The sequence below is a fragment of the Oncorhynchus clarkii genome, chromosome 25, assembly GCF_045791955.1.
Source record: "Oncorhynchus clarkii lewisi isolate Uvic-CL-2024 chromosome 25, UVic_Ocla_1.0, whole genome shotgun sequence".
Classification (NCBI taxonomy): Eukaryota; Metazoa; Chordata; class Actinopteri; order Salmoniformes; family Salmonidae; genus Oncorhynchus; species Oncorhynchus clarkii.
The window spans coordinates 20,061,180-20,086,804 of NC_092171.1; the positions used below are offsets into that span (position 1 = coordinate 20,061,180).

General features: G+C 42.0%; 2 protein-coding genes across 2 annotated transcripts in view; one reads left to right on the forward strand and one right to left on the reverse strand.

Moving 5' to 3' along the window:
- Nucleotides 1-11,292, forward strand: part of LOC139383396 (echinoderm microtubule-associated protein-like 5) — a 59,041-nt gene extending 47,749 nt beyond the window's left edge. The window contains exons 25-45 of the mRNA XM_071127930.1: nt 1,012-1,100; nt 1,458-1,634; nt 2,078-2,279; nt 2,716-2,842; nt 3,224-3,238; nt 3,726-3,734; nt 3,937-4,015; nt 4,314-4,443; nt 4,663-4,761; nt 5,203-5,223; nt 6,123-6,296; nt 6,427-6,635; nt 7,068-7,225; nt 7,423-7,537; nt 7,653-7,841; nt 7,970-8,142; nt 8,276-8,438; nt 8,549-8,652; nt 9,299-9,452; nt 9,976-10,076; nt 10,281-11,292. Of these exons, the coding sequence (XP_070984031.1) occupies nt 1,012-1,100; nt 1,458-1,634; nt 2,078-2,279; nt 2,716-2,842; nt 3,224-3,238; nt 3,726-3,734; nt 3,937-4,015; nt 4,314-4,443; nt 4,663-4,761; nt 5,203-5,223; nt 6,123-6,296; nt 6,427-6,635; nt 7,068-7,225; nt 7,423-7,537; nt 7,653-7,841; nt 7,970-8,142; nt 8,276-8,438; nt 8,549-8,652; nt 9,299-9,452; nt 9,976-10,076; nt 10,281-10,317 (2,525 nt within the window). The 3' untranslated portion in view covers nt 10,318-11,292. The remainder of the gene's footprint in view (nt 1-1,011; nt 1,101-1,457; nt 1,635-2,077; nt 2,280-2,715; nt 2,843-3,223; nt 3,239-3,725; nt 3,735-3,936; nt 4,016-4,313; nt 4,444-4,662; nt 4,762-5,202; nt 5,224-6,122; nt 6,297-6,426; nt 6,636-7,067; nt 7,226-7,422; nt 7,538-7,652; nt 7,842-7,969; nt 8,143-8,275; nt 8,439-8,548; nt 8,653-9,298; nt 9,453-9,975; nt 10,077-10,280) is intronic.
- A 4,878-nt stretch (nt 11,293-16,170) lies between these two features.
- Nucleotides 16,171-22,116, reverse strand: LOC139384193 (iron-sulfur cluster assembly 2 homolog, mitochondrial-like). The gene is made up of 4 exons (XM_071128914.1): nt 22,019-22,116; nt 19,554-19,728; nt 19,226-19,341; nt 16,171-18,189 (listed from the first exon to the last, which is right to left on the reverse strand). The coding sequence occupies exons 1-4, from the start codon at nt 22,081-22,083 to the stop codon at nt 18,015-18,017; spliced, it is 531 nt and encodes a 176-aa protein (XP_070985015.1). The 5' UTR covers nt 22,084-22,116; the 3' UTR covers nt 16,171-18,014.
- Between the last annotated feature and the right edge of the window lie 3,509 nt (nt 22,117-25,625).

Sequence of the window (25,625 nt, forward strand, 5' to 3'; positions counted from 1 at the left end):
AAACATGTTGGTTTAACATCTACATCACCCATCTGGACTGGGACAAGAGAGGTAAACATGTTGGTTTAACATCTACATCACCCATCTGGACTGGGACAAGAGAGGTAAACATTTTGGTTTAACATCTACATCACCCATCTGGACTGGGACAAGAGAGGTAAACATGTTGGTTTAACATCTACATCACCCATCTGGACTGGGACAAGAGAGGTAAACATGTTGGTTTAACATCTACATCACCCATCTGGACTGGGACAAGAGAGGTAAACATTTTGGTTTAACATCTACATCACCCATCTGGACTGGGACAAGAGAGGTAAACATGTTGGTTTAACATCTACATCACCCATCTGGACTGGGACAAGAGAGGTAAACATGTTGGTTTAACATCTACATCACCCATCTGGACTGGGACAAGAGAGGTAAACATGTTGGTTTAACATCTACACCACCCATCTGGACTGGGACAAGAGAGGTAAACATGTTGGTTTAACATCTACATCACCCATCTGGACTGGGACAAGAGAGGTAAACATGTTGGTTTAACATCTACATCACCCATCTGGACTGGGACAAGAGAGGTAAACATGTTGGTTTAACATCTACATCACCCATCTGGACTGGGACAAGAGAGGTAAACATGTTGGTTTAACATCTACATCACCCATCTGGACTGGGACAAGAGAGGTAAACATGTTGGTTTAACATCTACATCACCCATCTGGACTGGGACAAGAGAGGTAAACATGTTGGTTTAACATCTACATCACCCATCTGGACTGGGACAAGAGAGGTAAACATTTTGGTTTAACATCTACACTGACTGTGGACTTGAACCAAAGCCATTGTATTTCAGGCAATTGTTACTGTTGGCTCATTCACAATGTGTTGAAATCCTGGGTAAATAAATAGTTGTTTTGTGTTATTCCAAGTATAAAACTGAATGATAATGCTACAAATGTGTTTAATTTGTAATCTGATTCAATCTTAACTGTGTTCTCTCATTCACAGGAAAACTACTTCAAGTAAACACTGGTGCTAAAGAGCAGTTATTTTTCGAAGCTCCACGGGGGAAGAAGCAGACCATTCCTGCTACCGAGGTAAGCACAGCACAGACACTGCTGCCATGGCACATGGCGTTGTGGTGGGTATAGCGGGGCTGGCCTACTTCCCCCCCTGGAATGTCACAGGACGGCGTGGAAAGGGCATTCAAGCATTAACACGGCCCACTTTTCACCAGCATCGTTCTTATTCTGGCAATTTCAATGGGGGATAGTGTTTGTAGGGCCTTATACCGTGTGACATTCAGACACCTTGTGAGACACAGAGAGCGGGGGGCACTAAGAAGATAGGGGTTAGAGATGATAGAGTCTGTCAGGCTGGTGCTGTGTCAAATCTCATAGGAACCACTGGTGTCCTCCTTTCTCGCACTTCTCCTCACTCCTCCTCTCCTTCAGGTGGAGAAGATAGACTGGAGCACATGGACCTGTGTGCTCGGGACGTCCTGTGAGGGGATCTGGCCTGTGGTCAGTGAGGTTACCGAGGTGACTGCTGCCTGCCTTAGCAACGACAGAAAGGTGCTAGCAACGGGGGATGATCTGGGATACGTCAAGCTATTCAGGTATCCTGTCAAGGTAAGACACTGTTAATAATATTTTATTATAATATAATAAATATTATATTTTAATGTCCTCTTGCCCTTACTGGAATGTAAACCCTCTTAAATATCTTAAATAATCACACAGCACCCAAGCCCCCCCCCACCATACCCCTCTAAAAAAGCAGAAATATAAACACCCTTGCACAGACTCGCACTTTACTTTTTCCTACTAGCACTGACTTTGTGGATAGTTACTTTATTGAAGAAAAAATGACTTATTGTGACTGAGATGCTTGTATGTGGTTGTCCCACCTAGCTGTTTTAAGATGAATGCACTAACTGTAGGTCGCTCTGGATAAGAGCTAAATGACTATTTAATTTTAATTATAAAATTGTAACATTTACACTAATGTAATGTTAATTCTATGCTAATGTTAAAACAATTTTATTTTAAGTTAATGCTTCTTCTGCCCACAGGGAAAGTATGCAAAGTTCAAGCGCTACGTGGCCCATAGTACCCATGTGACTAACGTGCGTTGGACGCATGATGATGGTCTCCTGGTGACGGTCGGCGGGGGTGACACGTGCCTCATGATCTGGACCCACGAGGCAGAGGGGCACCGGGAGGCCAGACATTGTGACAGTGAAGAGTCGGACATCGAGAGTGAGGATGATGGGGGTGAGAAATACACCCCAAGCTAAACCGGGGGCTTCAGTCTGAAGTCATCACAGAGTCACTATCTACGGATATATTTAGCCTCCCTCTCATATGTCATTCTATGTAGCCTCCCTCTCATATGTCATTCTATGTAGCCTCCCTCTCATATGTCATTCTATGTAGCCTTCCTCTCATATGTCATTCTATGTAACCTCCCTCTCATATGTCATTCTATGTAGCCTCCCTCTCATATGTCATTCTATGTAGCCTCCCTCTCATATGTCATTCTATGTAGCCTCCCTCTCATATGTCATTCTATGTAGCCTCCCTCTCATATGTCATTCTATGTAGCCTCCCTCTCATATGTCATTCTATGTAGACTCCCTCTCATATGTCATTCCATGTAGCCTCCCGTAGATGGTAAAAAGGCTGTGTGATATTTTCTGTCATTGGCCAGGTTATGACAGTGATGTGACGAGGGAGAATGAGATCAACTACACCATCAAGGCCTTATCCACCAACATGCGTCCCATGACTGGGGTCAAACCCCACCTGCAGCTGAAGGAGCCGTCTGTGGACGAGAGGTAACAAACCACAGGACTGTGGAGAGATACCCAAGGGATCAAATCTTTTTCTTTTATTTTTCTTTTGAGCTTTCTTTATTGGACACATGATGGACAAATCTTGAACAGTCAAAATACTTTGAGCCAATCAGTTTAAAGTGAAACGAGATGTAGTGAAAGCACAGCCAATTGGGGACTCATAGTGAATGTATCAAAGTGAGACCAAACGGTCCACCAACTCAATTTGTGTAAATTCAAATTTACTCAATCACGTTTATTTTTTGCCTTTACGTGAATTCATACTGCCCATTTGAGGATAACCTCACCTCTCTCTTCTTCTCTCTTCAATGTCTGTCCATCTGTCTCTGTCTGTCCTGCTCTCCTCTTTCATTCTACTTGAAGGCAGGGGGTAGTCAGGTAAGAGACTTTACACAAGACATAACTATTACTTTAGGGAAAAGTACCTCTTGCTAGGCACAATATACTGTAAACCCTGAGATACAGTATCTCAGTTTCAGCTATCTCAAGTATCGATTGATAAAGGATGTTAATATATGTATTTCACATAACCTATTGTCCAAATAAGCTGTACATAAGGTCTTTATTTGGGTTTTGGAAATGTTTTTGGTTTCCGGTTATAATAAAAAATCATGTCTGCTTCAGTCTATGGTTGGACAACCTGTGCAGCATCTGTGGGTGCTGGTTAGTGGTTGTCATAGAGATTCTGAAGATGCTGGTTGTTATGGATACTCCGTGGCGCTGAATATGGTGTATTTTATGTCCTCAGTGGCTGCAGTGTCAGTGTTGTGTTACGCTGCTGAGTCGGTGGGGCAGCTGTGAACGCTGTGCTGTCAGAACCCCTGTTCTAATGTTCCCTTTCCCTTTGTTATCGCTGCCATGGAAGAGGGTCAAGGTAAGACACATCTCCTCTGGTCCATATTAAGTTCTGATTAAATATTTCAGACCCGAATTTAACTTGTTGAGCACTTACAGCTCAAGAAAGGTCTTCTGGAAATACGTGTTTCATGAATGTCTTGACTTGTATTTTGGGTCTTTGACTTGAGAAAGATTGGTCGATGGGATCATACACAGCAGCTCCTCTTATTCTGTGTCAGACCTCCTGTTAGCAGGGCGCTGCCACAGCCTGAGAAGCTGCAGACCAACAACGTGGGCAAGAAGAAGAGGCCCATCGAGGTGAGACTTGTGTTACCTCAGGACAAATACACACGTCCAAATCATGTTTTATGGATGTTGACTATTGCAACCCACCTATTTCATCAAATGAGATCTTTACATTAGCGTTTGTCATCCAGCAAATGGGTTGGTCATTGTTTTGATAATGCAATCCTTTAGAATCAAGTTTTCGTCTTTGTCCACTCCAGACCTCCTCTTCAGGGACCCTGATTTAATCCTAATTTCATCTTGAGGAAGTACATGCTCCTGCTGTTCTGCCATTACCTCTGACCCTGGCCCTTTCACGACTCTCCCACAGGACCTGGTGCTGGATCTGGTTTTTGGTTACCGTGGCAATGACTGCCGCAACAACGTCCACTACCTGAATGAGGGGGCAGATATCATCTACCACACAGCTTCTGTTGGCATCGTCCTCAACCTAACCACAGGTGGGGGGGGGGGTTAGAGTAAAGAAGGGATGGGCAGAGCTGTATCCATCTGAACAGAGTTTTACAGTTCTGTTGAATGAGTCTTAATGCTGTTCTTTCAGATCCTAAATATGTTCTTTCATGTTCTTACGAGAACTGTCAATTCATATATATCTTTGTGTGCGTGTGCGTGTGCGTGTGTGTGTGTGCGTGTGTGTGTGTGTGTGTGCTTCCTTGCAGCCTGCCAAAGCTTCTATATAGAACATAGTGATGACATTCTGTGCCTGACTATCAATCAACACCCCAAATTCCCCAACGTGGTAGCAACTGGCCAAGTAGGTATGTTTGTGAGAGGTTGACCTCGTGTTTTTCTCCCTATGTGTTGTAACTGTATGTTCTGCTGGGGGACTACTGTGCTCCCCTCCCCTCTCTTATCTGTGCTCTGAAGCAGCTAACCTGTATAATCGCAATATTCACACGGTTGAATAAAAATAATAATTGTCACGCATGCTCTGTGCCTCGCAATCCACAGAAACCTATCAAACACACTTGGTCTGTAAACAACTGTTATTTGTCTGGAAAGAGAGAATCAAAAGCTGCATGTAGGATCTCCTCGTACATTTCCCATGTGCCTATTGGCTCTTAATGAGGAAGACTACTACAATACAGTATGCTGACAAAAATCGTATTAACACTTGGACTGTGTAAAATAGTGTCATAGAGTTGTAGTGGTGCCATTGATCTTAGTAGTATTTTTGAAATATTGATTTTTCCTTACAGGTGATACTGGTGATATGTCAGGTAAGAACTAGTTTTGGTTCAATAGTTTTGGTTTGTTCCAGACAGCAGAGAATGTTGTTCTGAGGGAGAGGGTTTCAATAAACTAAAGGGAAAATATGAAGATGTGTTTCTTATGGTAGATTGAGAATATCCTAATCTTCTTCATACAGAGCATGGTTTAATTGATCGACAGCTACCCAGATACCTTCTACTACAGGTATCATCAACTAGATTCAGCTACGGGCAATTTTTTTTTGTTGAGCGGACGGTCAGGGAGCTGGAACATAATTCCAAATCATTTGTAGACTGCAATTTGACCTCACGAATCCCAAACAGATATAATATTTGACAAAAACATGATCATTTCAAACCTTGCTTACATTAGTACACGATCACGTGTCTCTCTATTAAGTGTGGGAATACTTGGGAACAGATTAAAAAAAATCTAATAACTGGTGTTTTTACAGACTTCTATGTCCAACATTGAATTTTTTTTCAAAATTATTTCTCAGAAAACCTGGGGGGGCCAAATCAAACCACCCGTGGGTCAAATTCGGCCCACGGGCCGCCAGTTGGGGAACCCTGTTCTGCTACATCCACAATGTATTATATTGATACACTGCCACCTAGTAGGTTAGATGGGACGGTCAAATGTGCACCTCACACAAACTTGCTTGCTTTGAAGTCTTTGCAGCTCTTGTTTGACCCCCACTTACATTAGTAGGCTACTTTATTCAAGGCACATTTTTATATGAATGTACCATTGATATTTAATATCCATGATCAACTATTTTTAATCAAAAAGTCACAATCACATAATCATTTCATTTGTGGATTTAGTTTGGGCCAAATGTTTCTGTCCTCTTCTCAGTCAGCATACATGAAGCTTGAATCTACAATTGTCTTGTTCCCTCCTTCAGCCACGTCGCCCTCCATTCACGTGTGGGACGCCATGAACAAGCAGACGCTGTCTGTCCTGCGCTGTTTCCACTCGCGGGGGGTCTGCTCGGTCAGCTTCAGTGCCACTGGGAAGCTGTTGCTCTCTGTGGGTCTGGACCCAGAACACACCATCACCATCTGGAAGTGGCAAGAAGGTAAACACCTGACACTAACTCAGTAGAGGCTATTCACCTCATCACGGTGCACCTGTTAGTGCCCAGCTGGAATTAATACAGGTCAATGTATCACCTACAGAGCTTGTTCTAATAAATCATTCTTCTCAAGGTGCCAACGTGGCCAGTCGGTCAGGCCACATTCAGCGGATCTTTGTGGCGGAGTTCCGTCCAGACTCGGACACCCAGTTTGTGTCTGTGGGTGTCAAGCATGTGAGGTTCTGGACGCTGGCGGGCCGGGCTCTGCTCAGTAAGAAGGGCATGATGAGTAACATAGAGGACGCCCGCATGCAGACCATGCTCTCTGTGGCATTTGGGGCTGTAAGTCCATTCCCCACTCTCTATGGCCATATGATACCTAATCGGACAATACAGTTACCGCATATGCAATTTCCCCTATGGAATATGTATAATCAGCGTTAATATTTTTGACATTTTGCTTATTGTTAAGACATACTATACTTATTTAATTTATTTCCTAATGACTTGAATTCATGTTGAAAACATTTGAATATAACCTACCTTTCATTTCAAAGGAATGACAATGGTGTGTAGTATGATATGATAAATGTAGAAATAATTACATGCATATAAAAGCCTATTGAATATACTTGGCTATGGTTAACAACGATGATACGGATAACAACTGATAACATGCCATGTAATTGGTTCTTGTACTGCTTGATTGTCTGTGAAATGATCCTCTGCTCTTTCAGATCACTAGATAAGTGCAGTTTTTGTTTTTTGTTTCAGAATAACTTGACATTTACAGGTACTATTAGTGGGGATGTGTGTGTGTGGAAGGAGCACATTCTAGTGAGAGTAGTGGCTAAGGCCCACACAGGGCCTGTATTCACCATGTACACCACACTAAGAGATGGCCTCATCGTTACAGGAGGCAAGGAAAGGCCGTGAGTACTGCTCCTCTCCTCACTGTACCAGCTACCACTATTGTTAGCCCTCTGACCTCAATAAACTGATTTGGATTAATTCATCTAAGTCTGCTATTTAATACGGTTTCTTACTCTCATTCCTAAATATGTTTTTGTAAGAAACCTGAATGGTTTACAGTAGTCACGATGGTGTTGTGTTTTGGTGCCCCCTATAGGTCAAAGGAAGGAGGTGCTCTGAAGCTGTGGGACCAGGAGCTGAAGCGTTGCAGAGCCTTTCGCCTGGAGACCGGACAGATCATAGACTGTGTGCGCTCCGTATGCAGAGGAAAGGTAAGGCTCTCCACCATCCACTGGGAATGAAGAATATGGTAATGGGTCATGCTTTGGTTAAGGATCAAGTCCACATCTGGATTTTTCATCCACATTTCCCTTGTTTCTGTTGAAGGGTAAAATCCTTGTAGGAACGAAGAATGCTGAGATCATTGAGGTGGGGGAGAAGAACGCGGCGTGCAACATCCTGGTGAACGGCCACATGGATGGACCGATCTGGGGTGTGGGCACCCATCCCACTCGGGATGTGTTCCTGTCCGCTGCAGAGGATGGCACTGTGAGGCTGTGGGACATCCCAGAGAAGGTCAGGAGCCTCTGTGTGTCCTGTTAGCTTTTTGATGGAATCTTTCTTACAGATGTATTGTACTACTCATGTGTTGTGAGTGAGGCTGTGTTGACTTTCTCTGTGTTGAATCTTTTTGGGGGTAACAGAAGATGCTGAACAAGGTGAACCTGGGCCACCCAGCACGTACGGTGGCCTACAGCCCTGAGGGGGACATGGTGGCCATCGGCATGAAGAACGGAGAGTTCATTATCCTGCTGGTCACCTCACTCAAGATCTGGGGCAAGAAAAGGGACCGCCACTCCCCCATCCAAGATATCAGGTGGGGGGGATCCCTATAAAAAAATCACAGTGATTATTATGGGGAAACCTGTCCCAAGTGTACTGAGTATTCTTCTCTGTGTTGGAACAAGTGTCAGAGGACACATTTTCAACTAATCATGTTTCTTCCTCAGGTTCAGTCCAGATTCACGCTACTTGGCAGTGGGCTCCAGTGAGAGTGCGGTTGACTTCTACGACCTGACGCTTGGACCACAACTCAACCGTATTAACTGCTGCAGGGACATCCCCAGCTTTGTCATGCAGATGGACTTCTCTGCAGACAGCTGCTATGTTCAGGTAGAGGCACAAGATTTGTGTATCTAGGATTGTGCAAATGTGTACTAACTCTCCAATATGAAACTCTCACAATATTCAGACTGCATTATTATTTGCTATTACCCAAACAGATATCTACTGGTGCTTACAAGCGGCTGGTGTATGAGGTACCATCTGGGAAGCAGGCCACAGAGCAGGCAGTCATAGACAGGATAACCTGGGCCACATGGACAAGGTGAGTGTGTGTTATGTTAGGGCCATAGTAATCACACTACTGACGTGGCCATATGAAGTAATCCATACTGAGGACACAGGGGTTACATCCTGGCCTTTTCTCATTTGGGCAAAAGTTTGTCTCCTCTGTGACCTGGAAACCGATAATTGGTCAAGTGGTCAAAGAGAGTGCCAATTAGTTAGTAGGCGAACGGAAGAGTGTCCTCGCCTCCTCGTTAGCCACCTTTCATCGAGGACAGTCATGTGTATCCTACCTGAGTTCTTCGTGGAAGAGTTTTGATATCTGTCACACCCCGTTTAAAGCAGTTATTGTTTTCTCGAAGGAGAAAAACATGCAACAGTTAAACGATATGCTACTTATCCTCACTTTGCATTTATTTTGGGATTCCATTCCCTGTAAACATCATTTGCCTGTTGATGTGTGAGTAGAGTCTCATTTAATACAAGCGCATTTTCGTCCATGTTCCTTCTCCTCGCCGCCTTTCCTCGATTACCTTTTGACCTTTTTCATAAGGGGGCGAGAGAGGACTGAGGAAAGAGGACACAGTAGTTGAGCAAATTCAACATTTAGAAAAGGCCCGTCAAAGCACCACATGATCATTGGAGTTACTTCCTGTCTAACGTGTGATGTTTCACTGTCTGGTCAGTGTCCTGGGGGACGAGGTTGTGGGGATCTGGTCCCGTAACACTGACAAAGCAGACGTCACCTGTGCCTGTGTGTCCCACTCTGGCCTGAACATCGTCACAGGCGATGACTTTGGAATGGTAAAGCTGTTTGACTTTCCATGTCCAGAAAAGTTTGTAAGTATAATCTGTGTTCTATGATGCTGATCTGTGTCTCTGTGTGAATATTGAATTCTGGTTGAATTGTACCTTATGAATCCAAGATGGCAGAAATGTATACATTTTACAGTTATAGAATATATTTCTTTATTTACATCACTTACAAAAATGTAATACTGCACATTTTTTACAACTGCTAATACTTGTTGAATGACTACTCATTAATTGTATCATGTTGGACAGTAGTCTACATTATTTACTTTGACTTAAATAAAATAGTAGCTTTCGACATTGATTTGAATGGAGTTATTTATTTTGCTGGTGAACTTCCACTAATGTGTTCCGGGCTTATATTTGTGGTTTCAATGTGTACCATTCATGTGTCTGTGTGATGTTATTGTGCCTGTGGTTGACCAGGATGACATAATAACAGTGCCACCTAACCTACAGTATGCATCTATTCTAAATTCAGTCTAAATTTAGCTCAGCTACTGGTATTTTGCGGTAGCCATTTTGTTAAAACACTTCTTGTTCCCTGCAGGCCAAACATAAACGCTTTCTGGGCCACTCAGCCCACTTGACTAATATTCGCTTCACAAGTGGGGATCGCTTCGTCATTAGTGCTGGCGGGGACGATAGAAGGTAGAACTCCCATCTCTATTCGTATAATATTCCTCTGAAAGTCTCAATTTACAACATTGTCATTAGTAGTGTTTTTGGTTCATTGCAGCAATTAACAATTAAATAAACATTGTAATGGTGTATGGAATACTGTAGGTTAGACTGCTGTCTAACTGTTACAGTAATAAGTGTGTTTTGCGTCTTCCTTTCCGGTGTCCTCTGCAGCCTGTTTGTCTGGAGGTGCGTCCATGCCCCACACTGAGATGCATAACTGGAGCGACACATCATCCAGTCCAGGGGGCTGCATGGGCTTTTCCCAGCATGGCTATTCAGAGAGAAGAACCCGCTTCGCTGTGGGGCAAGCATGTCAAAACGGACAACGCACCTGGCAGCTAGTAATCATGACTCACTGCCTCAACACTAGGTGCAATCGTCTGCGTGAGCCTCATTTTCGTAAACCCTGAGGTAGAGGACATTGAGTCACGACCGTTGCAAAATATCTCTCCAAAACATCACATCACAGTTGTAAAACGTCCTTTCATATCACCTGCACATGATTTTGATGGTCATTGTGGAGTGTTTCTGTGTCAACATTCTAAATTGCAGTTTTGCCAGTTAGTACGAGTAAATGTGACTGATGAAAATGCCATTTTTAAAGACGTGTAACAAACTATCTTAGCCTTAATCTACTGGAGTGACTGATGAGGTTTGGAGTGGTTTGATGTTTGTTTTATATAATTTCAGAGGTTTTTTTTTGACTAATTCTAGTTTTTTTTTTTTTTTTTTACCAATGATTTAAACTCCTGTGGCCTTCCTCCTGAATGTAACATCCACAGTTACGATCTGGATGTCAGCATGCCAAAGCATACTATGCACTGTACACCCGACCTGGTCACTGTGTTACCCTAATGATTTGTGTATGTGATCGTGTTGTCCACTGGTTGAACCTCAAAACCCCAGCAGTGAGTAACCATGTTGTAGCGATCTTTTAGGTTGTGCTGTAACCCTTCATAACATGTCATGTGTGTGTATACTTGTTTGAGGCTTTGTGTATGTGTGCAATGGGAGTGTATGGCTTATCGAAAGACAATACCGGATTCCCTGTCCAACCAAATTCCTCAGATAAGGAAAAAGGCTAAAAATTGATGTTTCAATGCACCTTTCATCATTTTTCAGTGTGCTGCTATGATACAGTATTAAGAGCATACATATTGATATACAGTGCCTTCAGAAAGTATTCCTACCCCTTGACTTATTCCACATTTTGTTTCATTAATCTGAATTCAAAATGGATTAAATATGTTTTTTTCTCACCCATCTACACACAGTAGCCCATAATGACGGTGAAAACATGTTTGTTTTGCACTGTATTGAAAATGTAATACAGAAATATCTAATTTACATAAGTATTCACACACATTTGCTATTACACTCCAAATTGAGCTCAGGTGCATCCAATTTCCTTTGATCATTCCTTTCAGCTGTCACTACAACTTGATTGGATTCCACCTGTGGCCAATTCCATTGTTTGGACCTGATTTGTAAAGAAACACATGTCTATATAAGGTCCCATAGTTGACAGAGAATGTCACAGCAGAAACTACCATGAAGTCCAAGGAACTGCCCGTAGAGCGCCGAGATAGAATTGTGATGAGGCATATATCTGGGGAAGGATATAAAACCATTTCTAGGGTGTTGAACGTTTCCAAGAACACAGTGGTGTCCATCATTGGGAAATTTAAAAAAGATGGAACTACCCAGACTATGCCTAGAGCTTGCTGTCTGACCAAACTGAGCAACCAGGAAAGAAGGACCTTGGTCAGGGGGGTGACTTAAATCAGTTTTACCTCATTTCTACCAGCATGTCACATGTGCAACCAGAGGAGAAAAAAAACTCTAGACCACCTTTACTCCACACACAGAGACGCATACAAAGCTCTCCCTCGCCCTCCATTGGGCAAATCTGACCATAACTCTATCCTCCTGGTTCCTGCTTACGAGCAAAACTTAAAGCAGGAAGCACCAGTGACTCGGTCTATAAAAAAGTGGTGAGATGAAGCAGATGCTAAGCTACAGGGCTGTTTTGCTAGCACAGACTGGAATATGTTCTTGGATTCTTCCGATGGCATTGAGGAGTACACCACATCAGTCACTGGCTTTAACAATAAGTGCATCGATGATGTTGTCCCTACAGTGACTGTGCGTACATACCCTAACCAGAAGCCATGGATTACAGGCAACATTCGCACTGAGCTAAAGGTTAGAGCTGCCGCTTTCAAGTTGTGGGACTCTAACCCAGAAGTTTATAAGAAATCCTGCTATGCCCTCTGACAAACCATCAAACAGGCAAAGTGCCAATACAAGACTAAGATTGAATCGTACTACACCGGCTCCTATGCTCATCGGATGTGGCAGGGCCTGCAAACTATTACAGACTACAAAGGGAAGCACAGCCGCGAGCTGCCCAGTGACACGAGCCTAGCAGACGAGCTAAATCACTTCTATGCTCGCTTCGATGCTAGAAACACTGAGACATGCACAAGAGCATCAGCAGTTCCGGGACGACTGTGATCACGCTCTCCGTAGCCGATGTAGGACCTTTAAACAGGTCAACATCCACAAGGCCGCTGGGCCAGATGGATTACCAGGACGTGTGCTCCGGGCATGTGCTTACCAACTGGCAGGTGTCTTCACTGAAATTTTCAACATGTTCCTGATTGAGTCTGTAATACCAACATGCTTCAAGCAGACCACCATAGTCCCTGTGCCCAAGAGCACTAAGGTAACCTGCCCAAATGACTACCAACCCATAGCACTCACATCTGTAGCCATGAGGTGCTTTGAAAGACTGGTAATGGCTCACATTAACACCATTATCCCAGACACCCTAGACCCACCTCAATTTGCATACCGCTCAAACAGATAAACAGATGATGCAATCTCTATTGCACTCCACTGCCCTTTCTCACCTGGACAAAAGGAACACCTACGTGAGAATGTTATTCATTGACTACAGCTCAGCGTTCAACACCATAGTGCCCTCCAAGCTCATCACTAAGCTAAGGATCCTGGGACTAAACACCTCCCTCTGCAACTGGATCCTGGACTTCCTGACGGGCCGCCCCCAGGTGGTGAGGGTAGGTAGCAACACATCTGCCACGCTGATCCTCAACACTGGAGCCCCTCAGGGGTGCATGTTCAGTCCCCTCCTGTACTCCCTGTAAACGCACGACTGCATGACCAGGCACGACTACAACACCATTAAGTTTCCAGACGACACAACAGTGGTAGGCCTGATTACCGACAATGACAAGACAGCCTATAGGGAGGAGGTTAGAGACCTGGCCGGGTGGTACCAGAATAACAACCTATCCCTCAATGTAATAAAGACAAAGATGATTGTGGATGACAGGAAAAGGAGGACCGAGCACGCACCCATTCTCATCGACGGGGCTGTAGTGGAGCAGGTTGAGAGCTTCAAGTTCCTTGGTGTCCACATCACCAACAATCTAGAATGGTCCAAACGCATCAAGGAGCACTGTGCAAGGGATAATATTGAATTGGAAGGAGTATCAGACCACTGCAAATCTACCAAGACCTGGCCGTCCCTCTAAACTTTCAGCTCATACAAGGAGAAGACTGATCAGAGATGCAGCCAAGAGGCCCATGATCACTCTGGATGAACTGCAGAGATCTACAGCTGAGGTGGGAGACTCTGTCCATAGGACAACAATCAGTCATATATTGCACAAATCTGGCCTTTATGGAAGAGTGGCAAGAAGAAAGCCATTTCTTAAAGATATCCATAAAAAGTGTCGGTTAAAGTTTGCCACAAGCCACCTGGGAGACACACCAAACGTGGAAGAAGTTGCTCTGGTCAGATTTAACCAAAATGGAACTTTTTGGCAACAATGCAAAACGTTATGTTTGGCGTAAAAGCAACACACCATCCCCACTGTCAAACATGGTGGTGGCAGCATCATGGTTTGGGCCTGCTTTTCTTCAGCAGGGACAGGGAAGATGGTTAAAATTGATGGGAAGATGGATGGAGCCAAATACAGGACCATTCTGGAGGAAAACCTGATGGAGTCTGCAAAAGACCTGAGACTGGGACGGAGATTTGTCTTCCAACAAGACAATGATCCAAAACATAAAGCAAAATCTACAATGGAATGGTTCAAAAATAAACATATCCAGGTGTTAGAATGGCCAAGTCAAAGTCCAGACCTGAATCCAATCGAGAATCTGTGGAAAGAACTGAAAACTACTGTTCACAAATGCTCTCCATCCAACCTCACTGAGCTCGAGCTGTTTTGCAAGGAGGAATGGGCAAAAATTTCAGTCTCTCGATGTGCAAAACTGATAGAGACATACCCCAAGCGACTTACACCTGTAATCGCAGCAAAAGGTGGCGCTACAAAGTATTAACTTAAGGGGGCTGAATAATTTTGCACGCCCAATTTTTCCGTTTTTGATTTGTTAAAAAAGTTTGAAATATCCAATAAATGTCGTTCCACTTCATGATTGTGTCCCACTTGTTGTTGATTCTTCACAAAAAAATACAATTTTATATCTTTATGTTTGAAGCCTGAAATGTGGCAAAAGGTCGCAAAGTTCAAGGGGGCCGAATACTTTCGCAAGGCACTGTATATAGCCTCACTACTGTTATTTTCACTGTCATTTTACTGTTTTTTTATTTTGTATTTCTTTACTTATCTATTGTTTAACTTAAACCTATTTTTTGTTTAAAAATTCTACTGTTGGTTAGGGCTTGTACTTACAAATAAGGATTTCACTGTAAGGTCTACTACACCTGTTGTATTCAGCGCACGTGACAAATAAACTTTGATTTGATTTGACCAAGAACCCAATGATCAATCTGACAGAACTACAGAGTTCCTTGGCTGAGATGGGAGAACCCATCAAAAGGACAGCAGTCTGTACAGCACTTCACAAATGCACTTCACAAATGGGCTTTATGGGAGTGGCCAGATGGAAGTAAAAAAAGGCACATGACCGAGCGCCTGGAGTTTGCAAAGAGGCATGTGAAAGACTCTGAGAGCATAAGGCAAAATATTATGTGGTCTGATGATATGAAAATGTAACTCTTAGGCCTGAATGCAAAGCACTATGTCTGGAGAAAACCAGGCACAGCTCAACACCCTTCTAGCACCATCCCTACTGTGAAGAACAGTGGTGGCAGCATCATGCTATGGGAATGCTTTTCAGCAGCAGCGACTGGGAGACTGGTAAGGATAGAGGGAACAATGAATGGAGCCAAATGCAGGCAAATCCTGGATGAGAACCTGCTTCAGAGTGCAAACAATCTTAGACTGAGGCAAAGATTCCTGTTCCAACAGGACAATGACCTCAAAGCAATGCTGGAATGGCTTCAGAACAAGAATGTGAAAGTCCTTGAGTGGCATTGTCAAAACCCACACTTGAATCACATTGAAAATCTGTGGAAAGACTTGAAGATTGCTGTTCACTGCCGCTCCCCATCTAATTTATGAGCTTGAGAAAATATGCAAAGAAGAATGGGAGAAAATCCACAAATCTAGATGTGCAAAGCTGATACAGGCGTACCAAAGACGACTCAAATATATAATCGCCACCAAAGGTGCTTCTACAAAGTATTGACTCAGGGGTGTGAATACTTATGTCAATTAGATATTTCTGTATTTCATTTTCAATACATTTAAAAACATGTTTTCACTTTGTCAATATGTGTATATGGGTGAGAAAATAATAATGTAATACATTTTTAATTCAGACTGGAACACAACAAAATCTGGAATAAGTCAAGGGGTATAAATACTTCCTGTAGGCACTGTATGTTTAAAAGTGAGTGGCTATTTTTTACAAGGATATAGGTGTATGTTTCTTGTAACCAGATATGATACACCTAACAGAGTAAATTGAAAATATGAAATGTGCAGAATGTTTTCCCTCTTGTTTTAATTACGTTGTTAAATAGATGACATGTTTACTGCATATTTGATTTACATTACATCAATGTAAATATAGTTTGTAAATATTATTTTGTATATTTTTTGTGAAATGTTTCTTAAATCACATTTTAATAAAGAAAATGAAAAGACAACAACATAAGTTCTTTATCAGGCAGAGGGTACTAACTCAACCAAAAAGGTATATCAATCCAGTAACTATTTGCATACAGCAGTGATCTAAGCTATGTAAATGTGATGGTTTGCTGAGCTAATAATAAACTGTTGAGATGATAGCCTGTTCAGAAAAAATAATTCCCTTATCATTCACAAAATGACGTTGATGTTCCGAAACAGAGAAGACTATTTAAAATGGTAATGCCCTAATGGTAGTTTCAGGGGTTAAAGCAACAACAACAAAATCTCATGACTAAAACTGTCAATCTCAGATTACCTCTTCCCCTCAAACAATCTAACTTCCCCTTTCATGTAAAAAGTCATGACCATCATGATTTTCGGGAAAGATTATCATTTTGTACATTTAAACTGTGAGTTTGACCAATTCCTCCTTTTTAATATTGTTTTATATTTAAAAAATTGAAAACCTTTATAAACAAATCCATATGATGGAAATCCTTCGCAGTGATGGAAAACTTGAACTCCTGTACTGTAGTTACCTAGTGCTGATTGATAGACCTATCTGTGATTGACTGACCACACTTCCTAGCTACTCAATCATCATGACATAATCAGAAAGCTCCCAATTCAATGGGTAATTACACTAAGCAAAAACATAAACACAACATGAAACAATTTCAAAGATGAGTTCATATAGTTCATAAGGAAATCAGTCAATTCAAATGAATTTATTAGGCCCTAACCTATGGATTTCACATGACAGGGAATACAGATATGAATCTGTTGGTCACAGATACCTTAAAAAAAGGTAGGGTCTGGATCAGAAAATCTGTCAGTATCTGGTGTGAATAACATTTGCATGATGCAAAACTACAAATCGCTGAAAGATCCTGCACGTCATCTCTAGCTGACACTTTTGCTAGCAGGTATTGTGTCAATTTAAAACTAGCACAAGATAGTTCACATAATTGTTAATTTAAAGATATTTTGCCAATTTATTCATTATTACATTTAACTAACAGATAGTTAATCCAGAGATTCTTACCTTTGCCTCGATTCGGCAGTCTCGTCCAGATCATCATGGCATTTGTAGTTCTTTATGATAGCCATATTAGCAGCTAATTTGCATTTCATTTTTGCGGGGTTAATCCAGGCAAATATATTGATAAATCTCCTTGTCCTAGTGGGATTTGCAGTTATCAAAACATCATGAGAGGGTAAGCCTACATGAAACACAGCCTTTATTTTAAGTGTTTCTAAAATCCCCTATGGGAATAATGAATGGTGGAAAAACAATTGGAATCATTTCTCTGTTTGACTGCTAGGTTTTATGGGTATTATGACTCATACTGTGGTATACTCTATGACCAGTTTACATACACCAACATCAATTTGATCCCAAATAAAAAATCCATGTAACATCCTTTTAACACATTTTATTGTTAGAGATATGACCCATTTTTATATATACAAGCACATCTAGGTACGGGATACACTCTTGCGCATTCAAACCACTCCAAAGCATATTCTTCATTTAGTATAAATGTATAATGAATCAATAAGACAGTGTTTTATATTGTAATGAAATGTAACACTAATCCATCTATTTGTATCCAAGAAAATCTCACATTCTCATCCACTTAGTTTAATGTGTAACCAAGCATACTTTACCTAAAGATACACCAGTCTGTCAATGTTTTTAGTTGCTGAGTTGCTACGTATAAGTTTTAGTTGCTGAGTTGCTAAGTATCGTCTGTGAATTGTGTAATAATTTATGCAACCATGAGAACACGGTCTCTGAATATATAATTTTATGACTTAGTGAAGGATGTAGGGGATGAGGGTTTGAGAGCTGAAAGCCTCAGGCCGAGACTCATAACTTGACTGAGAAGGAGGTTCCGCAGGAGCAGCCATGGTCTGCCTGGGGGTTCTTCAGCATCTGGAAGGAGGAGCGGATCAGCTCATGAGTATAGTCCAGTGTCGAGCCTTTCACAAACTCCAGGCTATCTTGGTCCACAATGATCCCTACCCCTCCCTGCTCAAACACCCTGAGAAAAAAATGGGGTGCAGTAGAAAGAGTTTAGAATGGAATTTTAAAAAAGGAGAATTCGAAGGGATTGAGGACAGAGCGATAGCATGTAACACAGTGTAATGATCAGCTATACAAACCCACAGACTGTGTGGTGAAGAAAGCGCAACAGCGCCTCTTCAACCTCAGGACGCTGAAGAAATTTGGCTTGTCACCTAAAACCCTCACAAACTTTTACAGATGCACAATTGAGAGCATCCTGTCAGGCTGTATCACCGCCTGGTACGGCAACTGCACCGCCCACAACCGCAAGGCTCTCCAGAGGGTAGTGCAGTCCGCACAACGCATCACCGGGGGCAAACTATCTGCCTTCCAGGACACCTACAGCACCCAATGTCACAGGAATGGCAAAAAGATCAAGGACAACAACCACCCAAGCCCCTGCCCGTTCACCACACTAACATCCAGAAGTCAAGGTCAGTACAGGTGCATCAAAGCTGGGACCGAGAGACTGAAAAACAGTTTCTATTTCAAGGCCATCCGACTGTTAAACAGCCATCACTAACACAGAGAGGCTGCTGCCTACATACAGACTTGAAATCATTGGCCACTTTAATAAATGGATCACTAGCCACTTTAATAATTCTACTTTAATAATGTTTACATACCTTGCATCACTCATATGTATATACTGTATTTTATACCATCTATTGCATCTTGCCTATGCCGCTCTGTCATTGCCCATCCATATATTTATATATTCTTATTCCATTCCTTTACTTAGATTTGTGTGAATTAGGTAGATGTTGTGGAATTGTTAGATTACATGTTAGATATTGCTGCACTGTTGGAACTAGAAGCACAAGCATTTTGCTACACTCGCAATAACATTGCTAACCATGTGTATGTGACCAATAAAATTTGATTTGAGATGATGATTGTGTTAGCACAAATAATTGTGTTACTGCTGCATGCCATTCAATACATTAAATAGTTCATTCATAATGAGGTCTTCTTGAATGATTACAGAGGTACAATCAATCAATGACAATTACCTGTCATCCTCGTTCCTAGTACTGTCAACGATAAACTTGTACTGGAACCCAGAGCAGCCTCCCCCTTCCACCTGTATTCTCAGGTACTCTCCCTTATCCATGATCTCTCCTAACCTCTGAACAACACACAGAGAAAAGGGTAATTATGTCAGTCCTTGACATTGTGGAGTGTCCTTGTATCACTTGATCAGTGTTGACGAAAGTGAAAGTGAGTGCTCGATAAAAACATAGCTTTACAGCCCACACATATGGGAATTATTTCAAATGAGAAGCTACATGATATACTGTACATGACATGTAAGCAATTTGAGTGAATAATTGCCCTAACCTTAACACATGATGCACTGAGGTATACTTTCTCTTCAACTGGACTGGACTCTGCTAGTTCCTCTTCGGCTGATGTGCTGCTTAATCGAGAGAAATCTGTGTAGAGGGGTTGTGACCTTTGGGAACATCTCAGTAATATTGGTTGGCCCACATTGGTGACAAGGGGAGCAGAGGCCCTAAAATAAATACAATTATTCAGTCAAATCAGAGTACCAAAGATGCTCAAGACATATACATCACTCACTTTGAATATACACCACATGACCAAAGGTATGTGGACACCTGCTCGTCAAACATCTCATTCTAAAATCATGGGCATTAATATGGAGTTGGTCCCCCTTTACTGCTATAACAGCCTCCACTCTTCTGGGAAGGCTTTCCACTAGATGTTGGAACATTGCTGCAGGGACTTGCGTCCATTCAGTCACAAGAGCATTAGTGAGGTCGGGCACTGATGTTGGCTCGCAGTCGGGGTTCCAATTCATCCCAAAGGTGTTTGGCAGGGTTGCGGTCAGGGCTCTGTGCAGGCCAGTCAAGTTCTTCCACACCGATCTCGACAAACCATTTCTGTATGGACCTTGCTTTGTGCACGGGGGCATTGTCATGCTGGAACAGGAATGCCCTTCCCCAAAGTGTTTCCATAAAGTTGGAAGCACATAATCATCTAGAATGTCACTGTACGCTGTAGTGTTAATATTTCCCTTCACTGGAACTAAGAGTCCTAACCCAAATCATGAAAAACAGCCCGAGACCATTATTCCTCTTCCACCAAACTTTACAGTTGGCACTATCCATTCGGGCAGGGGGCGTAGTCCAATTGCTGTGAGCTTTACACCACTCCAGCCGGCGCTTCCATGGTTGCTCATTTCATGAAGCTCCCGACGAACAGTTCTTGTGCTGACGTTGCTTCCAGGGCAGTTTGTAACTCGGTAGTGAGTGTTGCAACAGAGGACAGCACTCGGGGTTCCCATTCTGTGAGCTTGTGTGGCCTACCACTTCGTGGCTCTGTTGTTGTTGTTGCTCTTAGACGTTTCCACTTCAGAATAACAGCACTTAAAGTTGACCTGGGCAGATCTAGCAGGGCAACATTTTTACGAACTGACTTGCTGGAAAGGTGGCATCCTATGACGATGCCACGTTGAAAGTCACTGAGCTCTTCAGTAAGGCCATTCTACTGCCAATATCTGTCTATGGAGACTGCATGGCTATGTGCTCAAATCTTATAAACCTGTCAGCAACAGGTGTGGCTGAAATAGCCAAATCCACTCATTTGTAAATATAGTGTAGTTACAATTTCTTCATCCAAATAAAAACGAATCAACTAGTTAATGCTGACCAACTAAGTACAAATTAATGCAACTCTATGCCTATACTACTGACATATAAGGCCTAACGTTACACTGACAGCAGTGCAGTCTACTAGTTACTACTACTTATGCCTCGATCACACCGATAGTGTTATGGCATTTTGGTACACCAGAAGTACATTCATTTCCAATGGAACCCTTATGCGTCAACCTGTGTGCTTGACAGAAATGGTAGCAGAAGGTGAATGTTTAACTTTTGTTGCACACATATCCAGATGATGCTGCGTACCATTTTTCACAAAGCCGCTATCGGTGTAATCGAGGCGTTCGCTGCAGGGAAGGGGTGGCAGGTAGCCTAGTGGTTAGAGCGTTGGGCCAGTAACTGGAAGGTTGCTGGATCAAATGCCCGAGCTGACAAGGTAAAAATCTGTCGTTCTGCCCCTGAACAAGGCAGTTAACCCACTGTTCCCTGGTAACCTGTCATTATAAATAAGAATATGTTCTTAACTGACTTGCCTAGTTAAATAAAGGTTAAAAAAAAAAAAAAAAATTTAAAAGGGCGTTTGTGCAAAATTCTATGCTTACAGTTTGACGCATATGTTGATAAATCCAATGTAGGTACCACATAGAACGCAATACTACAAGGCAAACACAGCATTCTATTGGAAATCAATGTACTTCCGGAGTACCAAAATGCAAAACACTGTTGGTGTGATCGAGGCATTAGCTTTGGAACACAACATCGGGAGTCTGTTGGTTAGTATTGTGGTAAGGTTATTTTTTTCCATCGCCACCCATCTGAACGATGCACAACTCTGGGAGTCCAACCTGTGTCCCAAAGCCTATAGGGATGGGTCCAGCCTTGGGGTCATGTATAAAGGTTCAGTGGATCATGAGAGCTGGCTAGACCCATGTGTAGCTAGATTAAGACACACAACGTTGACTAAGTCCAAAGTATTTGTCTGATTAGATGGTAGGATAATGTTTCATTAACAGCAATCAAACTTTTACGTAGCTAGATGACGAAAGCTTGACTGACACAAAATGATAACCAATGCTGTAATGTTAAGAGAGCGGAATGGACAGAATTAAGTTGTTTATATGCCTTCTTAAACAATTCCCGTATATTTCAATACCCATATAATTGCTTATTGTATACCTAGCAAGGGTCCATGCTCTTGTCTTTGTCGCACTCAACATAGCTCCTCGAAGTAGGAATGACATCTTCCATAACACTGTAGCTAGAAAGCCCACCCCCAACATGGAGAAACTACGGCGTCAGATCAAGTGACGGAAAACGATTGGTCACGACGTCACTAGAAACGCCTACCGTGCAATATATAAAATATCTGATTCGTTACATTCAACGTCAGTCAGCGGACCTTGTAGATTCGCGACATTTTCCTGTGACAAGGAGTGTCTGTCGGCCTGCACCTGAAGCGAAGATGTTTTATAAGTAACCCAAGATAGACCAGAGCCTGTCGTTTCTAATGGGAGAATTTTAATCAATCGTGGGCAGAACAAGCAAGGAGGTGGACAGAGCCAAGAACGAGCTAGTGAGATCCTATTGTCGCGTTCTAGCATTTATTTGCATATTTCTGTTAGGGAATACCTACTCTGCGAAGTGCGCGTGTGCAGTAACGCAATTCGCCCTTGCACTCCCAAACAACGCACCTTTTAGAAACGTTGACAAAGGGTAGTCTACAAAACACCGATTCCAGTTTTGGCAACAACAAAAAACTGTATGGTGATCCAATGTTTAATCGATGAGAAAATGTGCAGAATTTCGGCCAAAATCCATATTGCTCAATCTTCTCCCACCTCCGGCAACTGGGCTTCCTCTCATCACCATATTTGGTAGTGTGTGGAAACGCCAACCAGATGCTGGCTGGAATGCTTCACATTAATACATCCGGTGAAATATCTGGCTTATTCTAACTGTGCCTGAAGGACCCAAGCGGTGTGTTTTAAAAAGTTGCTTTGTTCGCCTAATATATATTTTTCACAACTTGTTATATCGGTGTATATTCAAACGAAGATAGAAAGTAGTTAACACGTGAACGTTGGATTGATGGATTTGTTACTGTAGACTAAGGGTTGCCAAACTTTTTTCCGTCCACGACCTCATTTGGATATCTGAAAATTCTCGCGACCCCAACCAGCCAATGTTTACATTTTATTTGGGGCTATGGCAGGCAATTGCATAACATTCTAACAGTAGAAAATAGTAAAAATAAAGAAAACCCTGGAATGAGTAGGTGTGTCCACACGTTTAAATGGTATTGTATATGTTCAAAAGTTTGGGGTCACATTTTCTGTCCATTAAAAATAACATAAAGTTGATCAGAAATACAGTGTAGACATTGTTAATGTTATAAATGACTGTTGTAGCTGGAAACGGCTGATTTTTTAAATGGAATATCTACATAGGCGTACAGAGGCCCATTATCAGCAACCATCACTCCTGTGTTCCAATGGCACATTGTTTTAGCGAATCCAAGTTTATCATTTTAAAAGGTTAATTGATCATTAGAAAACCCTTTTTGCAATTATGTTAACACAGCTGAAAACTGTTGTACTGATTAAAGAAGCCAAAAAAACTGGCCTTCTTTAGACTAGTTGAGTATCTGGAGCATCAGCATTTGTGGGTTCGATTACAGGCTCAAAATGGCCAGAAACAAAGAACTTTCTTCTGAAACTCGTCAGTCTATTCTTGTTCTGAGAAATGAAGGCTATTCCATGTAAGAAATTGCCAAGAAACTGAATATCTCGTACAACGCTGTGTACTAATCCCTTCACAGAACAGTGCAAACTGGCCCTAACCAGAATAGAAAGAGGAGCGGGAGGCCCCGGTGCACAACTGAGCAGTAGGACAAGTACATTAGAGTGTCTAGTTTATGAAACAGATGCCTTACAAGTCCTCAACTGGCAGCTTCATTAAATAGTACCGGCAAAACACCAGTCTCAACGTCAACATTGAAGATGCGACTCCGGGATGCTGGCTTTATAGGCAGAGTTGCAAAGAAAAAGCCATATCTCAGACTGGCCAATAAAAGATTAAGATGGGCAAAATAACAGAGACTGGACAGAGGAACTCTGCCTAGAAGGCCAGCATCCCAGAGATATTTCTGTATTCTTATTTTCAATACATTTGTAAAAATGTCTAAAAAAAAATTTTCACTTTGTCATTATGGGGTATTGGGTGTAGATAGGTGTTTTTTATTTATGTAATCCATTTTGAATTCAGGCTGTAATACAGATTGAGGATTTTTTTATTTAATCAATTTTAGAATAAGGCTGTAACGTAACAAAATTAATACTTGTATATATGTATGAATACTTTCTGAAGTGTTTTCGGAAAGTATTCAGACCACTTGACTTTTTCCGCATTTTGTAACGTTACAGCCTTATTCTAACATTGATTAAATAAAAAATTTGATCATCAATCTACACACAATGCCCAATAATGACAAAGCGAAAACAGGTTTTTAGAAATGTTTACAAATTTATACATTTTTTTAAACAGCAATACCTTATGTAAATAAGTATTCAAACCCTTTGCTATGAGACTCGAAATTGAGCTGAGGTGCATATTGTTTGCATTGATCATCCTTGAGATGTTTCTACAACTTGATTGCATCCACCAGTGGTAAATTCAATTGATTGGACATTTTTATTTATTTATTTATTTCACCTTTATTTAACCAGGTAGGCAAGTTGAGAACAAGTTCTCATTTACAATTGCGACATGGCCAAGATAAAGCAAAGCAGTTCGACACATACAACAACACAGAGTTACACATGGAGTAAAACAAACATACAGTCAATAATACAGTAGAAAAATAAGTCTATATACAATGTGAGCAAGTGAGGTGAGATAAGTGAGGTAAAGGCAAAAAATGACCATGGTGGCGAACTAAATACAATATAGCAAGTAAAACACTGGAATGGTTGATTTGCAGTGGAAGAATGTGCAAAGTAGAGATATAAATAATGGGGTGCAAAGGAGCAAAATAAATAAATACAGTAGGGAAAGAGGTAGTTGTTTGGGCTAAATTATAGATGGGCTATGTGCAGGTGCAGTAATCTGTGAGCTGCTCTGACAGCTGGTGCTTAAAGCTAGTGAGGGAGAAAATTGTTTCCAGTTTCAGAGATTTTTGTAGTTTGTTCCAGTCATTGGCAGCAGAGAACTGGAAGGAGAGGGGCCAAAGGAAGAATTGGTTTTGGGGGTGACCAGAGAGATATACCTTCTGGAGTGCGTGCTACAGGTGGGTGCTGCTATGGTGACCAGCGAGCTGAGATAAGGGGTGACTTTACCTAGCAGGTTCTTGTAGATGACCTGGAGCCAGTGGGTTTGGCGACAAGTATGAAGCGAGGGCCAGCCAACGAGAGCGTACAGGTCGTAGTGGTGGGTAGTATATGGGGCTTTGGTGACAAAACGGATGGCACTGTGATAGACTGCATCCAATTTATTGAATAGGGTATTGGAGGCTATTTTGTAAATGACATCGCAACATGATTTGGAAAGGCACACACCTGTCTATATAAGGTCCCACAGTTGGCAGTGCATGTCAGAGCAAAAACCAAGCCATAAGGTCGAAGGAATTGTCCGTAGAGCTCAGAGACAGGATTGTGTCAAGGCGCAGATCTGGAGAATGGTACCAAAAAATGTCTGCAGCATTGAAGGTACCCAAGAACATAGTGGCCTACATCATTCTTTTATTTATTTTTTTTATTTGAATTTTTACATTTAATATATTTTATTT

Bases quoted from the DNA above. Each gene is read 5' to 3' on its own strand.
- LOC139384193 (XM_071128914.1), bottom strand. From the start codon at position 22,083: ATGTCATTCCTACTTCGAGGAGCTATGTTGAGTGCGACAAAGACAAGA. The intron at 19,729-22,018 runs GTATACAATAAG...TATTTATTTTAG, and splicing joins AGAGCATGGACCCTTGCTAG to GGCCTCTGCTCCCCTTGTCA. The intron at 18,190-19,225 runs GTAATTGTCATT...TTTTTTTCTCAG, and splicing joins ACTAGGAACGAGGATGACAG to GGTGTTTGAGCAGGGAGGGG.